A 15,785-nucleotide genomic window follows, 5' to 3' on the forward strand; every position below is an offset into this window, starting at 1 on the left:
AAGAGATTCACTGGGCAATGTTCAGCAATTAAAAATTTTACAGCTGCCTCCCTTCTACCCTGTGTAGTCTTAATTGTCACAGGTGTTAATTCAGTTAAATGTTTTTCACTAGGCTTACCATCAAAACCTATAGTAGTATTGGTTTCGAGTGATTCTCTGACAGCAATTGGTTTAACACATATAACAGAAGAGGTGGCTCCTGTGTCGATTAAAAATTGCATTGGAACTTGTTGTGGGCCTACTAATAATTGAACAAATGGTTCTGATGTCTGAAGGAATACAGTATCACCCTGGACGATTCCTGTATTCCCTGCCTTATGTCAGTAACTTTCTGGCGTCCACACAGGAAACTGTGAGGGTGTCTGTTGTGCGGACTGTGGCCCAGGCGGCCTAGGCTGCCAATGGTCTGGCACTGGCGGTTGTGCATGATAGGAATTAGGGTTCTTTGGCCGTCTACATTCAGTTGAATAATGTCCCACTGCGTGACAATTCCAACATTCTACATGAGCTCTTCTGTCTGGTGATGGCCTATTCCCCCTAGACTGTGACAGGCCACGGCCACCTCTACCCCTTTGCATTCCTCTACCCCGGGGGATATACGGGCCATATCCTCCCTGGTATATATCTGAGGGTGGCTTTTGTATCACATAACAATCCTGCATACCATCCGGCATATTAGGATCTTGTGGAAAATTGTTACTGTGATCATGACTTCTGACCTTTTTCTTTTCTTCTAAATCCGCAATTTGCATAGCCATTAATTTATTGGCCATTTTTTGCTGTTCTTTATATGGAGTCTGTAACATTTTTGTATGCACTGAAGCAAAATGTAACAGTGTTGCCCTTACCTCAGGCCATGCCTTTGTAGATAGAGCCACAACATTATTCAAATTTGTCTGCATATTTGCTGGTAAAGTAGCATAAAACAAATGCAAGAACACTGGGATGTTAGGCTGTACATCAGCATCCTGTCCAGTTTGTGCCTTATATGTGTCCATACACTTTGTCAAATGCGCAGAGAAATCACCACTACCATCCCATTTCCCTGCCGTTATGGCTGTAAAATCAATTGTAGTCGGATATAATATATCCAATCCCTTTGCTAGATTTATCCTATCTCGTCCCTGAAACGGGCTTCCATCCACGGCAGGAGTAACCAAACCAGGACACACACTAACTACAGACAGCTGTGCAAGATTTATACCACATGCTGCACATAGTGCTTTAAAATCACCTATGGCCAACTGTGTTCCTGCTGTGTTGGCATCGACAGCTTCTAACCACATTCTAGCTCCTTTATGAATACTTGGTAATTTTTGAACAATTGTACTAATATCAGTAGGGCTGTATGGTTTGTAAGTTGTCATGGGTTGATTATGGACATCTGAGCGCACAAATACAGGCATAACCTCTTTGAGTTTTTTTGATCGAGTATTATCGTTCATATTAGAGTAAAAATCTTGTAATAATTGATGCCATAGCTCACATCCCTCCAACAGAAATTTATAATCTATATGATTACGAAGGTTTTCAGTAATGATTGATTGTAACATCTCTATATCGGCCTCGGTGATTGGTCCCAGCGCAATAACTGGGAACTGTATGTCCACATTGGCAATTTCCGTCTCTATAATTTCCCACCACCGAGCCCCATACCGTTCCTTATCTAAGGCCTTCAATCTGCCATATACCCATTGCATAATTGTAGTAGGTTTCCGGGTCTTATAAGGGATAATTGTTTCCTTTGCAATGGACTCTTCTACCTTTTGAATATTTTCTCCTAATTTTTGAAGTTCTCCTTCAAATCCTCTGGGGATTACAGGAGACTCACTACCCCTGGGGATTACAGGAGACTCACTACCTAAGTTTATCTCATTCAATTGTACTATTCCTTTGATCTCGTAACTTTGTTCTTCATGGAAGGCCACCCCTTGTTCAGGTTTCTCTACCTTATTTAATAGTCCGTCTAAAGGAGGGTATAAAGGTTTATATCCAGCAGGAGTTGGCATTTTCCAATCATCAACTTCTCCTGGTTTTGTTACCGGGCAAGTCATTACATATGGTGGCGGGTGGGACGGAGGATCAACAGCTTGGTTAGGAGGGCCATCCTTTTGTAACTCTAGGTGGTCTTGCACTATTTCATGTTTTATCTTGACCTCCTTTTTTATTTCTGTATCAGCATAATATAAATCTGCTGTTACTGAAAACAGTTTCCAAATATGTAAATGTTTTTCCAGACTAGCCTTACCCTTTTTCTTATCTTGTAGGAAATGTTGGAGTGGAAGCAATCGACTAGGCTGTAAAGAGCCCTCTAAAGGCCAAGACAGAAAAGAGTCCTTAGCTGCATATTTTACCCATTTGTCATTTACTTTCTTTATCATTTCCTTTTGAAATGGGAATAGTGCAATAACATATTGAAGTGCCGTACTGTTTTGTGCACTATCAATATATAAGGTAGTATGTTGGGGGATCTTTTTCAGGGTTATGGCATTAAGCCCACTATTCTCCATATCTGTCAATTTAAAGCTGAGCGTTTCCCTCAAAATCCCGTTCCTGTTCCTCTTGATTAGGCGACGTACGCCCAACTGTACAATATATCCAACAGCCAAGCACAAGGCAAAATAAGCAATTGCAAACAATAGCGACCCAAAGAGATATATAGCATAAATCATCCATTAAACCAAAAATATTAATCCTCATTAATTCTGAGTACTCGTTAACCCTTTATTCACACAGGACCTGATTTCCTTCTTCCTCCAAGCACGGTTGATCACTCCGGCTTTAAAAGAGATATCAGGAACGTGAATATATGTCTCACAAAAGGTGTTATATTCAGTGTCACCTCTATCACGGCCTACTAAAACGATCACAGTCCTGCCGCGGTCGCCATTTTGTTTTTTATGCTAGGTTAACTATTGTATTGTGAGAGAAAATGACACTGAACAAACTGCAATTTACAAAAGCTTCTTAATGCAATAAAAACTTTTATTAAATTGGAATCTGTTAGATGCTATATTAATATCTTGTTATAAAACTGGATAGGCGACAAGTGGCCTATACAGGAAGCAAAGAATCAAGCTACAAATTAATATACTTTCTATACTCACATTAAGTACACAGGTCAGTCAAAGAAAACAGCTTTGCTTGGTTACTTCTCTTTTCCAGCAGTTTTTATAGGTTTCATAATATGCACTGCAAGCTAGAAATTGTGTTGCTCTAAATCAGCTCATGATTGCTCCATACCTACACTCAGGGTCACATTTTTCCTTATCATGCCAACTGTCACTGTGGCCTAGTTTCTCTTCCCCTTATCAGCTCCTAGCACACACGTCCTTGGCTTCACAGATTTATTTTCGTACTCAGAAACATAGCCTCACTTTCCTGTTTTTCTCTTTCTCAATTTAGACTTTGAATTGCTGAAATTGTAAGATCTTTTGTGCAACTTGTACACGTTGCCCACTGGGTTCAGACCCAGGTGTCTGGCCCAGACTGGTACTGGCATCAGCATATTCAGAAGTCCAAGGTCAGCATTTTCATCAACCGGCATTCATGAAAAATTCACATCGTCGGTTTACATAAAAAACAGGGGTGCGATGAATACAACAACGAACATAAATAAACGTGATGAAGAGATGCAGTTACAATTAACAAGGGCTATTGAACTGGGGTGGAGGAATTAGAGAGGTAGAAGAAGTTAATTATATACAAATATACAATATATACAGTGTACAATATATACAGCTACTGTCGAGTGTTTGCTGGTGAGGCGTATTAGTTGGGGTTCGGGAAGGCTTGCCTGAACAGCCATGTCTTGAGTCTTTTCCTAAAGGTTAGGAGGCATGGCTCGTTTCTGAGATCTGGGGGGATGGAGTTCCATAAAGGTGGGCCAGCTGTGGAAAAGGCTTGGATAAACATATCCAACATAGCTCTCTGCTTCAACAGCAGGGGAGAAGAAAAACTAATACTTCACGCATATCCAGCATAGCTCTCTGCTACAATGGCAGGGGAGAAGAAAAACAACCAATAAGGGCCATAGTCTGGGTAAACAAATAAGTATGGGTGTAGCTTGCTTATTGCGGCAGTTACTACCCCTAACTAATCAAGCTTGATATTTCACTTGGATGCAGCTCCATCAATGCTCTCTGCATTAATGGTGGGTGTGAAAGGGAAATAGAACCAAAAGGTTACTAAGAGCCAAGAGAAACAGATAAGTATGAGAAAAAAGAAGTGTGAAGCTTGCTGGGCAGACTGGATGGGCCGATTGGTCTTCTTCTGCCGTCATTTCTATGTTTCTATGTTTCTATAGCCTGATCAATGATGTGAATGTTTTGCCTAAAGATGCCATTATAACCCATGTCCTTTTTTGAATTCAGCCATCAGCTTGCTCAGCTGCAGTGCCCCGAAAAAGGCAAGGGAAAATGCCAGATGAAACAAATTAACCTCAAAGTCAGAGTCGCAGTTTGATGGAAATATAGAACAGCAACTAAATGGCATTTATCAAACAACTTTCAGATTATTAACATAAGCGTAGAATTAGAGACTTTCATAACACCCAGCAGCCAAGACCTAGATTTGTCTAACAGCTTATGTGGGTCATGTATAATCATTGGTCTCAGGGCACAGCAATTAAAGAATTTTCTATAATAAGAAAGTGAATTACTTCCCACAAATGATAATTATCTTGCTCTTTCTCTTCATTATTCAAAGAGGAGGAGTAAACAGGTTTCAATCGCTGTATGCTGACCGCTGTGCTTCGCAGGAACCAGACATAACGCTGTTTCCCAGCTTCAGTTAAATAAGAAACTGTGTTGCCATTCATTGAGCCAGAGTAGTTTGGAAACCACCGAGCGTACAAATTACCCCTGATGCAGAAGTCATTCGAAACATAGTGTTATGTCTGGTTCCTGCTGAGCACAGCAGTCGGCAAACAGCTATTGAAACCTGTTTACTCCTACTCTTTGGAAAATGAAGAGAAAGAGGAAGATAATTACCAAAGAAGAATCCAGCCCCTGCTAGGGACGTGGAGGCCCGGCTAGAATCCTCTCTCAATTTTCTTGGATATATTGAGGAGTTAATAAACATGTTGATAAAGGTGAACCAGTAGATGTAGTATACTTGGATTTTCAGAAGGCATTTGACAAGGTTCCTCATGAGAGGCTTCTAGGAAAAGTAAAAAGTCATGGGATAGATGGCAATGTCCTTTCGTAGATTGCAAACTGGCTAAAAGACAAGAAACAGAGAGTAGGATTAAATGGACAATTTTCTCAGTGGAAGGGAGTGGGCAGTGCCTCAGGGATCTGTATTGGGACCCTTACTTTTCAATATATTTATAAATGATCTGGAAAGAAATACAACGAGTGAGATAATCAAATTTGCAGATGATACAAAATTGTTCAGAGTAGTTAAATCACAAGCAGATTGTGATAAATTGCAGGAAGACCTTGTGAGACTGGAAAATTGGGCATCAAAATGGCAGATGAAATTTAATGTGGATAAGTGCAAGGTGATGCATATAGGGAAAAATAACCCATGCTATAGTTACACAATGTTAGGTTCCATATTAGGTGCTACAACCCAAGAAAGAGATCGAGGCAATATAGTGGATAACACATTGAAATTGTCGGTTCATTGTGCTGCGGCAGTCAAAAAAGCAAACAGAATGTTGGGAATTATTAGAAAGGGAATAATGAATAAAACGGAAAATGTCATAATGCCTTTGTATCACTCCCTGGTGAGACCGCACCTTGAATACTGTGTACAATTCTAGTCGCCGCATCTCAAAAAAGATATAATTGCAATGGAGAAGGTACAGAGAAGGGCTACCAAAATGATAAGGGGAATGGAACAGCTCCCCTATGAGGAAAAACTAAAGAGGTTAGGACTTTTCAGCTTGGAGAAGAGACAGGGTGGAACCAGACTGCTGGCGCTAACCTTTAAAAAGGAGATAGAGCAGCTTTTAAACTAGAACAAAGGGGAAAGCCGACAGTTGCTCCGCAGCGCATGGTTCGGAGAGAGGTATCTTTAAAGGATACAAATGATGCATTAGAATTAGGGCATCTCGACAGTGAGGTTCCAATAATTAGAAAAGTAGTCCAAGTGCCTGTAACTAAAAACTCACCTCTGCTAAAAATTTTTAACTTATCCCTATCAATTAAAAAGCAGAATGAAAATAGAAACAAACTTTGAAATGTTTGTATGCTAATGCCAGAAGTCTAAGAAGTAAGATGGGAGAATTAGAATGTATAGCAGTAAATGATGACATAGACTTAATTGGCATCTCAGAGACATGGTGGAAAGAGGATAACCAATGGGACAGTGCTATACCGGGGTACAAATTATATCGCAATGACAGAGAGGAGCACTCGGGAGGAGGTGTGGCGCTTTATGTCCGGGATGGCATAGAGTCCAACAGGATAAACATCCTGCATGAGACTAAATACAAAATTGAATCTTTATGGGTAGAAATCCCTTGTGTGTCGGGGAAGGCTATAGTGATAGGGGTATACTACCGTCCACCTGGTCAAGATGGTGAGACAGACAAGTGAAATGCTAAGAGAAATTAGGGAAGCTAACCAAATTGGTAGTGCAGTAATAATGGGAGACTTCAATTACCCCAATATAGACTGGGTAAATGTATCATCGGGTCACGCTAGAGAGATAACGTTCCTGGATGGAATAAATGATAGCTTTATGGAGCAATTGGTTCAGGAACCGACGAGAGGGAGCAATTTTAGATCTAATTCTCAGTGGAGCACAGGACTTGGTGAGAGAGGTAACGGTGGTGGGGCCGCTTAGCAATAGTGATCATAATATGATCAAATTTGATTTAATGACTGGAAAAGGAACAGTGTGCATATCCAAGGCTCTCGTGCTAAACTTTCAAAAGGGAAACTTTGATAAAATGAGAAAAATTGTTAGAAAAAAACTGAAAGGAGCAGCTACAAAAGTAAAAAATGTCCAAGAGGCGTGGTCATTGTTGAAAAATACCATTCTACAAGCACAGTCCAGATGTATTCCACACATTAAGAAAGGTGGAAAGAAGGCAAAACGATTACCGGCATGGTTAAAAGGGGAGGTGAAAGAAGCTATTTTAGCCAAAAATCTTCATTCAAAAATTAGAAGAAGGATCCAACAGAAGAAAATAGGATAAAGCATAAACATTGGCAAGTTAAATGTAAGACATTGATAAGACAGGCTAAGAGAGAATTTGAAAAGAAGTTGGCTGTAGAGGCAAAAACTCACAGTAAAAACTTTTTAAAATATATCCGAAGCAGAAAGCCTGTGAGGGAGTCATTTGGACCGTTAGATGATAGAGGGGTTAAAGGGGCACTTAGAGAAGATAAGGCCATCGCGGAAAGATTTTAATGCATTTATAAATGATTTGGAAAGAGGTCCGATGAGTGATGTGATTAGATTTGCAGATGATACAAATTATTAAATCAAAAGCAGATTTTGATAAATTGCAGGAGGATCCTGTGAGACTAGAAGATTGGGCGTCCATATGGCAGATGACATAAGTGGATAAGTGCATGGTAATGCACATAGGGAAAAATAACCCATGCTGTAGCTACACTATGTAAGTTCCATTTTAGAAGCTAACCACCCAAGAAAAAGATCTGGGTTTCATAGTTGATATTACATTGAAATTGTTGATTCAGTGTGCTGTGGTGGTCAAAAAAGCAACAATGTTAGGAATTATTAGGAAGGGTATGGCAAAAAAACAGGGGATGTTATAATGGATCTGTTTCACTCAATTGTTAGACTGCACCTTGAGTACTGTATGCATTTCTGATTGCCGCATTTCAAAAAAGATATAGTTGCACTGGAAAAAGTACAATGAATGGCAACCAAAATGATAAAGGACATGGAATGGCTTCCCTATGAGGAAAGGCTAAGGAGTTTAGGGCTGTTTAGCTTGGAGTGTTGTATGAGCGCTAGGGAGCGATCCCGCTTCCGGGGAGAGTGGTGTGCCCTTGGACCACGACGCGACTGTAGAGAGGAGTTCCGAGGAAGCGCCAAGGCAGGTGAGACGTATCCCAGCACAGGCGGACAGGCAGAAGACCTCCGCCGAACTTGATGCATCAGAGACACAACAATGCAATGCTGGTCTCTGGGGTAGCCCGCCGGCCACTCGATAGCCCTTTCGGACCTGCCGTACGGGAACGGCAAATGTGCCAGGATGGACTGAGGTTGAGGGCAGATGATGGAACTGGAACAAGACAAGACTGAAGACGAATAGATGATACTTGAAGACGAGGATTAGACTAGGACTTGATCAGGATGAGGCAAGGCTGAAGAGAAGAACATCAGCGACACTGATGAAGAAACTTGCTGAGTGAAAAGACAACAGAAGAGTTAAAACTCAGTATGAAGGTATCCGGCCAGGACTTGTAGCAGCATCCATACTGAACTGAGCTTCGGAGACCCGGTGTGATCGGCGCAGGCCAACCTGAAGACAGCTTCAGACCCAGCGCGGAAGACGAATCAGAAGGTCAACCGAAGTTGAAGATAGAGGTCCACTAGGAGGTAAATCCAGAACCAGGTTATCCGAGAGGAAGGCTACCCTGACGAGGGAGCCAAAGTGTCTGAAGGCTTCCTTGACGAAATAGCCAAAAGGGTCTGAACACTTGACAGTGAAGATCTTAAGACGAGGACATCAAAAGATTCTGAAGACGAAGACAACTTGACACGAAGACGTCTGGACTTCAACCCCCAGGTTACCCAACCAGGAGCATCGAGGAGGCTCCAAGAGGCAGAACAATAGGATGACAGACTTCTGGAAGGACAAGTCATCAGAAGATGATGACTTCCGGAAGATCTGAAGGTGAAGACATCAGGAGGGTCGGACAACAAAGACATCTGAAGACAAGGACTTAGGATCCAGCGAGAGACCAAACATGGAACAAAGATGAGATGAAGGATCAGGAACCAGAGAGGAAGACAAGGGAATTCCCACGAAGAACAGAGTGCCTTGAAGAAGCGGAGCTGGACACCAGGAACTTCTGGACCGAAGAGCTGGAACAGGGGATCCAGGAGCAGTCCGACTCCATGACGGACTCCTTGCGAAGGTGAAGAGGAACTGAAGGCTGAGCCCTTTTGTAGGGCTGAAGAGGAATGCCCAGGATGACATCATGAGGAGTAGCCAGGAGGACTGGCTCTTTAAATGGTGAGGAGAGGCGCAGCCCCGGCCTAAGGAGGCAGGACCAGGGACAGTAGCCATGCTGTGAAGACTGAGCTGAAAGAAGCAGGTCCAGCTGTAAAGGCGGCTTCCTGCTGGGAAAGAAGTGAAGTTCCAGGGTGGCCTCCAGGCTGCGGAAAAGAGCAATGATAGCGGCATTCCCTGCCGTGGGAAGGTCCCACGATGGTGGCTCTGTCTGCCGCGGAAGGTAGCTTCAACGACGGCCTACTGGCTGTGAAAGAAGGTAAGCAAGCAGCCTCAGGCCATAGCAGCACGGTGGCAAAGCCCACTGTGCAGAAGACAAACATGGACGGCCTCCAGGCCTCCAGGCAGAGAAGCTACAGCGGCGGTCCCACCGCAGAACCCTGCGGCGGCTCCTGCTGCGTGAAGATGGCGTGGTGGCCTCCTGGCCACATCGGAGCACAGCGGCAGCATTGGGAGCTGGCTGGCTGGCTGGAGAAAAAGTTGAGAGACTGCTCGCGGCGTAGCCGTGGGCAGGATCATAACATGGAGAAGATAGCTGAGGAGGGTATAGAGGTCTATAAAGTTATGAAAGGATTTGAATGGGTAAATGTGAAACGATTATTTTCTCTTTCGTATAATACAAGGGCCAAGGGGCACGCAATGGAGAAATTGGAGAAAATTCTTTCACTCAACACACAATTAAGCTCTGGAATTCCTTGCCAGAGGATGTGTTCAAGGCAGCTAGTGTTGCTTTGATTAAAAAAGGTTTGGATAAGTTCCTGGAGGAGAAGTCCATAAACTGCTATTAATCAATAGGGAATAGCCACTGCTTGTTGCCGGCATTTGTAGCATGGGATCTATTTAATGTTTAGGTACTTGCCAGGTACTTGTGACTTGGATTGGCCACTGTTGGAGACAGGATACTGGGCTTGATGGACTCTTGGTCTGACCTAGTATGGCATATTTTATGTTATGTACATGACTGATAAACTCACCACTGTTGGCATCCTCCAAGGATATCAGAACAATCAGCAACTGCCTCATAAGTAACAAATCCTGAGCCACAAAGGATTGCTCCAAACCAATGTCAGCCTCCAAAAATAAGTCCTGAAGGGGGTGTCTGCTATTTGAAAAACCTCTGAAGCATGCAGTAGGTAGCATTCAAACTGGTGCACACATCTTGGAAAAGGTAGTTCTGAGGCACCCCTACTGATGTTGGCTTCTTCCTTCGTTGTTGACCCGACTTCACACTTTAGTAGAAACGAGCAACTGTTTTCCAGCACCTTTCTATCAGCTCACACAGGACAGGGCTGCCACACTGCTTAATACCCATACCAAAAGCATCCCTCGTGACCAGAAACAGTAAGAAAGCAAATATTAGATGTCCTTGTAACCTCCATCACACACTGTTTGATCATGTTCTGCCCACTATCATCACAAAAAAGCCAGTAACAGCCATATGTCTAACCTAACCAACTGTCCATAATCTCCCTGATCTACTCTAAGATGTTGGAAGAGGTATGTCTCTGGTCCATCACCTGGGTATGCAGCACAACCCACCTGTATCCTGATAGCACACCCCCAAATAAGGTGATCCCTGTGCCAGCCTTATCCAACTGCTAAAAGGGACAAGTAAGCATGTACTGCATTTTGGCTGATCCAGAGCTCACTGGTGAAATTAATGCCCTGCTTCTCAGCTATAGGCAGCTGTGCCTGCATTCTGGCATGGTACTAAATGTACATGGAAAGTACTATACGACTATTAAACATTTTCCTGCTGGATACCTTGTATCTTGGGTATAAAAGGCCAAGCAGCTGCCTAAACCCAACATTCTTGACCACCGACATGGGCTGGGCATCCAACGCATTTATTACCCTGATGTAAGATCAGTTCAGTTTCACAGTACTGAATTACTTCTCAGATCAAGTGTTGATATAATTCAAAGAGGATTTGATCATGGTATTGATTATATTCTTGTTTTGTTAGACCTGTCTTCAGCATTCAAAATGCTTGATCATACTATACTTCTATCTTGTCTTACTCAAATTGGAATTAACAGCTTTATTCTTAAATGGTTTTCATCTTTTTTTTGACAAACCAGAACAAGTTAGAATAGGTTCATCAGTTTCCCTCTTATGACAGGACTGCCACAAGGTGCGTCATTATAAACAATTCTATTCAGTATATGCATGAGTTCCCTTTGTAAACATCTCTGTGGCGTAGACCACAGAGATGTTTACTTGCTGATGACATACAGTTTTTCTTCCCTGCTGCCGCCGATAACACTAATTCTGATCTAATATCAGTTTATCTATCTACAATAAAGAGCTGGCTGTTCCACAACAGACACTCATTAAATCTCTCCAAAATAGAAAGAATCTACCCTAGCAAAAAATAGCTAAAAGAACTTCCCACTCCTATTCGTTTTCAAGGATGCTCAAATCCTTTCTCACATGAAGCCTGTTATCTGGGGATCAGATTTGACTCTTAACTTCCATTTAAATCCCAGATAAAAAATAATTTGTAAAGAAACTCCTTCTGGAAGTTGAGAAGCATACGTAAGCTAAAACTTTACTTAGAACTGAATGATTTCAGAACCATTTTACAATGCTTAGAAATCACAAAACTACACTGTACTTCTCTGTACTTGGGACTTCCCAAATATTCACGCAAAAGCCCTTCAAGCTATTCAAAATTCAGCCTCTAGACTTGTAAGGATTTATAAACATAAGCTGCAGTCTGGATACTGCCCTCTTCCCCCTCCCTGTGGGGATTGACAGTACTTTTGAATTTAACACTTATTTTACCTTTCTGCATGACCTGATCAGCCCAGAACACACATACATTTGACTCAGATTTATTGCAAGGCATTAAATTACCAGAACAAACACGAATAACTTAGTGATCTTAGAAACTTATAATACATACTTAACTCTTATAGTGCTTCACTTTCATAGGTATGAATAAATCAGAAGAAACATAACATTGCTGTAGCTGGAACTAGCTTATAAATCATACACAGTTCTAACTTACTAGCCCTTAAACAATACCCATAATTGAATTCCTTCAGTCTTGTCCCCTGAGCTGTACGAGAAATTGGAAGACCTGAACGCTGCCCCTGTCATGAGGAAGCATACTATGAGTGTCTGCATCTGGAGTAAGGGCAGAGGACTCACCTACAGGCCGATTCAGTAAAGTCCGCGGGAGAGCGGCCAGGCGCGCGCACCGGCCACTCGCCGGTGTGCGTGATTCAGTATTTAAATTAGGCCCAGCGGTAGAAACGGGCAAAAGGAGGCGCTAGGGACACTAGCGCGTCCCTAGCACCTCCTTTTTGACAGGAGCGGCAGCTGTCAGCGGGTTTGACAGCCGACGCTCAATTTTGCCGGCGTCGGTTCTCGAGCCCACTGACCGCCACGGGCTCGAAAACCGGACGCCGGCAAAATTGAGCATCCAGTTTTCGACCCGACAGCCGCTGGCCGACTTCCAATTTTTTTTTTTTAACCTTTTTTACTCTTCGGGACCTCCGACTTAATATCGCCATGATATTAAGTCGGAAGGTGCACAGAAAAGCAGTTTTTACTGCTTTTCTGTGCACTTTCCCGGTGCTGGAAGAAATTAGCGCCTACCTTTGGGTAGGCGCTAATTTCTGAAAGTAAAATGTGCGGCTTGGCTGCACATTTTACTTTCTGAATCGCGCGTGAATACCTAATAGGGCCATCAACATGCATTTGCATGTTGAGGGCGCTATTAGGTTCGGTGGGTTGGACGCCCGTATTCCACCCCTTACTGAATAAAGGGGTAAGGGAAAACGCGCGTCCAATAGCAGGCTAACAGTGCGCTCTGTCGGAGTGCACTGTACTGTATCGGCCTGTTTGTTCCTTGGGAAGAACTAGTCAGGTTCAACGCTGGCTAAAGTAGCAGGGCTTTATAAGCTCTTCCAGAACACTGGATCTGATCTAGCGGCTTAATTGCTGGGTGGGGCTGTCAGCGATGACTCTTGACTGCTTCTTGCTGGTGTGAATGGAATCTTCTTAACCGAGACTGAGCCCCTCTTCCAAGCTGATTTTATTCACTTCAGGCATATGAAAACAGGGATATGAGTCAAATTCTGATTGGTTCTTCATTCTTTCTTTATTTTATTTATTATCAAGTTTTATATACCGTCATTCGGTTTCGCTGTCATAACGGTTTACAAGTTTCGATCGAAGGAGGACATGTTAGAGAAGTAATACAGGCATTATAATCCAAATGAGATAAAAGTTATCATTAGAAGTTCTTCACTTTGACTGCTTAATCCCCACAACTTGGCTTCCCTCCTCCGCAGGACCAACCTTCTGCCACATGGCAGCTGAACTGAGAGTTGACTTGGATCTGATAAGGACTCCCCTCGGGTTTTGAAGCTGGGTTGCCAGGTGCTTCTGGGCTTGGCTGCAACTTCAAATCAGTCTCCTCTCAAGCAGGCCTGCATTGTCTTGTCCCTTTTCTAATTGCTGAGAAAAGATTTCATTCTTTAACAGAGGCCTAGTCAAACAATGTGCTTGGCACAGGAGTTATGTCAGTCACATATTGCAGCTTGTCAGAAGTTCAGTATCTCTATTTATGAAATACAGGCCAAGGGTCTAAATACAGTAAGAATTCATTTAGCTGTATGGACAGTAATGAAACTTAGTTTTTATTCCTACAGAATCTTGTCAGCTACCTCCAAATGTGATCGCATCTCTCCCATTTTGATGTCGCTACACTAGCTTCCCATTGAACAACAAATCAGATTTAAAGTACTGACGATGATACATAAGGCCATGCTTGGTGACACTTCACCAAATATCAACTCTCAGCTCAAAATGTATCAACCCACCAGAACTCTAAAAGTCAGCAGGTCGGTGCCTCAGACATTCTGAGCTTTAGGGTGGTCAAACTAGTTGAATGCAGAGAAAAAATATTTTCTGTTATGGTTCCAATATGGTGGAACTTTCTTACAATAGTTCCTCATAAAGAGGCTAAAATCAAGACTTTCAGAAGAAATATGAAAGCACATTTATTTTGTGAAGCTTTTAATTTCTAGGTATGGCATATGCACCTTTAATTTGTTTTAATAATTGACTTTTTTGTATATTGTGTTTTAATTACTATTTACTATTTTGTGATCTGGATTATGGATGAATTTGACTGTAAGCCAGCTTGACCCTTGGAGAAGGCAGCATATAACTTTTAAAAATAAAAATAAAATAAAATGTAACCAGCCTGGAAGCTGCCTGCCTTCTGCTTCAAGAGATGGCTGAAGGGTACAGCTGTGGCTATGATTCTTAAGCTTCATGGAAGACTACTTGTCTCCATGCTGGCTTCCCTGCTATGGTGGTGTGCTGTGTAAATAGTTCTCGATAAGTCTTCTGGAAACGTTTTTGAATTTTCTTTGTCCTTGCACAGGTTCTACACTCGCTGGAAAGAGTGGGAGTCGTGGTACTCCCAGAGCTTCGGTTTGCATTTCTCTCTGCGGGAGGAACAGTGGCAGGAAGACTGGGCGTTTATACTCTCGCTGGCTAGTCAGGTAATGTGCACTGAATTTTGTTTACTAATATATTGATGATGATTAAGTAACATTAGAATAATTTGCAGGGAACCAATGATAAAAGTTAGAGATGGTGACATTTTCACAGATTATAGGGTTACTACTGAAACTTCTGTTTGTCCTTAGGATGATTTGTATCTAGATTTCATGCTGAAATAGTAATCTGGAACTGATTATTTTCCAAATGTAATACTAACCCTAAAACAAGTAAAAGAAGGATATGGAAAATCATCTTTGTGTGCTCGTTTTTATTTTTTCTCCTTTCTCCCACAAGTATCTGGCTGCTTTAAACAGATTGCTGAACACACATTCTATTACTTCAGTTTGGAGGGTTAGAAATAGACTGCTCTTGCTCTGAACAGGACTAGAGGATTACCTTGACTTGGAATGGCACTGCTATGGGTACCCGGATGGCTCCACCATACACCAACATTTTCATGGCAAACTTAGAACAATGTTTCCTCATTTCCTACACCCAGAAGCCGCTCCTCTGTGTAAGACATATTGATGCACAAAACACAACACTTTTCCCAATATAGCCTCGTGAGTGGAAATAGGATGTACAATACAGTGCTGATCCTTCTCATCAATCGAATATAACTATATTAAGTAGACCATCATAATAGGTGGCGTCAGAGAAAATGTTGTTAGACACTTTTACTATTTTCTGCCTTATATACGACCTATAGTTGCTTCCATTGGTTCCATGTTAAAACCACACTCAGTATTTGTGGACCATTTTCTACAACCTATAGTTCCCACCATCTGGTCATATGTACGTTAATGTTACTGTTATTTCTCGTCTATCCTATTTTCTTGTTACCCCCTCCCAGTTTCTTATTCCCTGTTAAAATGTAATTTCCAAACTTTACCAGTTTTTGATGTAAACCGGCATGATGTCCACAACTAATGCCGGTATATAAAAATGTTTAAATAAATAAATAAAATAAATGTACGTGATACCAAGCATTTGTTAAGGATTTTGGAGCCTGTCACTGATGTACAAAATATACAGTTGGTTACGCTGGATATAAAATCATTATATACTAGCATTCCGCAGGAGGAGGCTCTTCAGG

At 42.1% G+C, this 15,785-nt stretch overlaps 1 protein-coding gene across 3 annotated transcripts in view; it reads left to right on the plus strand.

Moving 5' to 3' along the window:
* Nucleotides 1–15,785, plus strand: part of ZRANB1 (zinc finger RANBP2-type containing 1) — a 309,172-nt gene that overhangs the window by 213,021 nt on the left and 80,366 nt on the right. For all 3 annotated transcript variants that reach the window (XM_029610613.1, XM_029610615.1, XM_029610614.1), the window contains one exon: nucleotides 14,568–14,688. In XM_029610613.1, the coding sequence (XP_029466473.1) occupies nucleotides 14,568–14,688 (121 nt within the window). The remainder of the gene's footprint in view (nucleotides 1–14,567; nucleotides 14,689–15,785) is intronic.

This window comes from Rhinatrema bivittatum, chromosome 7 (genome assembly GCF_901001135.1).
Source record: "Rhinatrema bivittatum chromosome 7, aRhiBiv1.1, whole genome shotgun sequence".
Taxonomy (NCBI): domain Eukaryota; kingdom Metazoa; phylum Chordata; class Amphibia; order Gymnophiona; family Rhinatrematidae; genus Rhinatrema; species Rhinatrema bivittatum.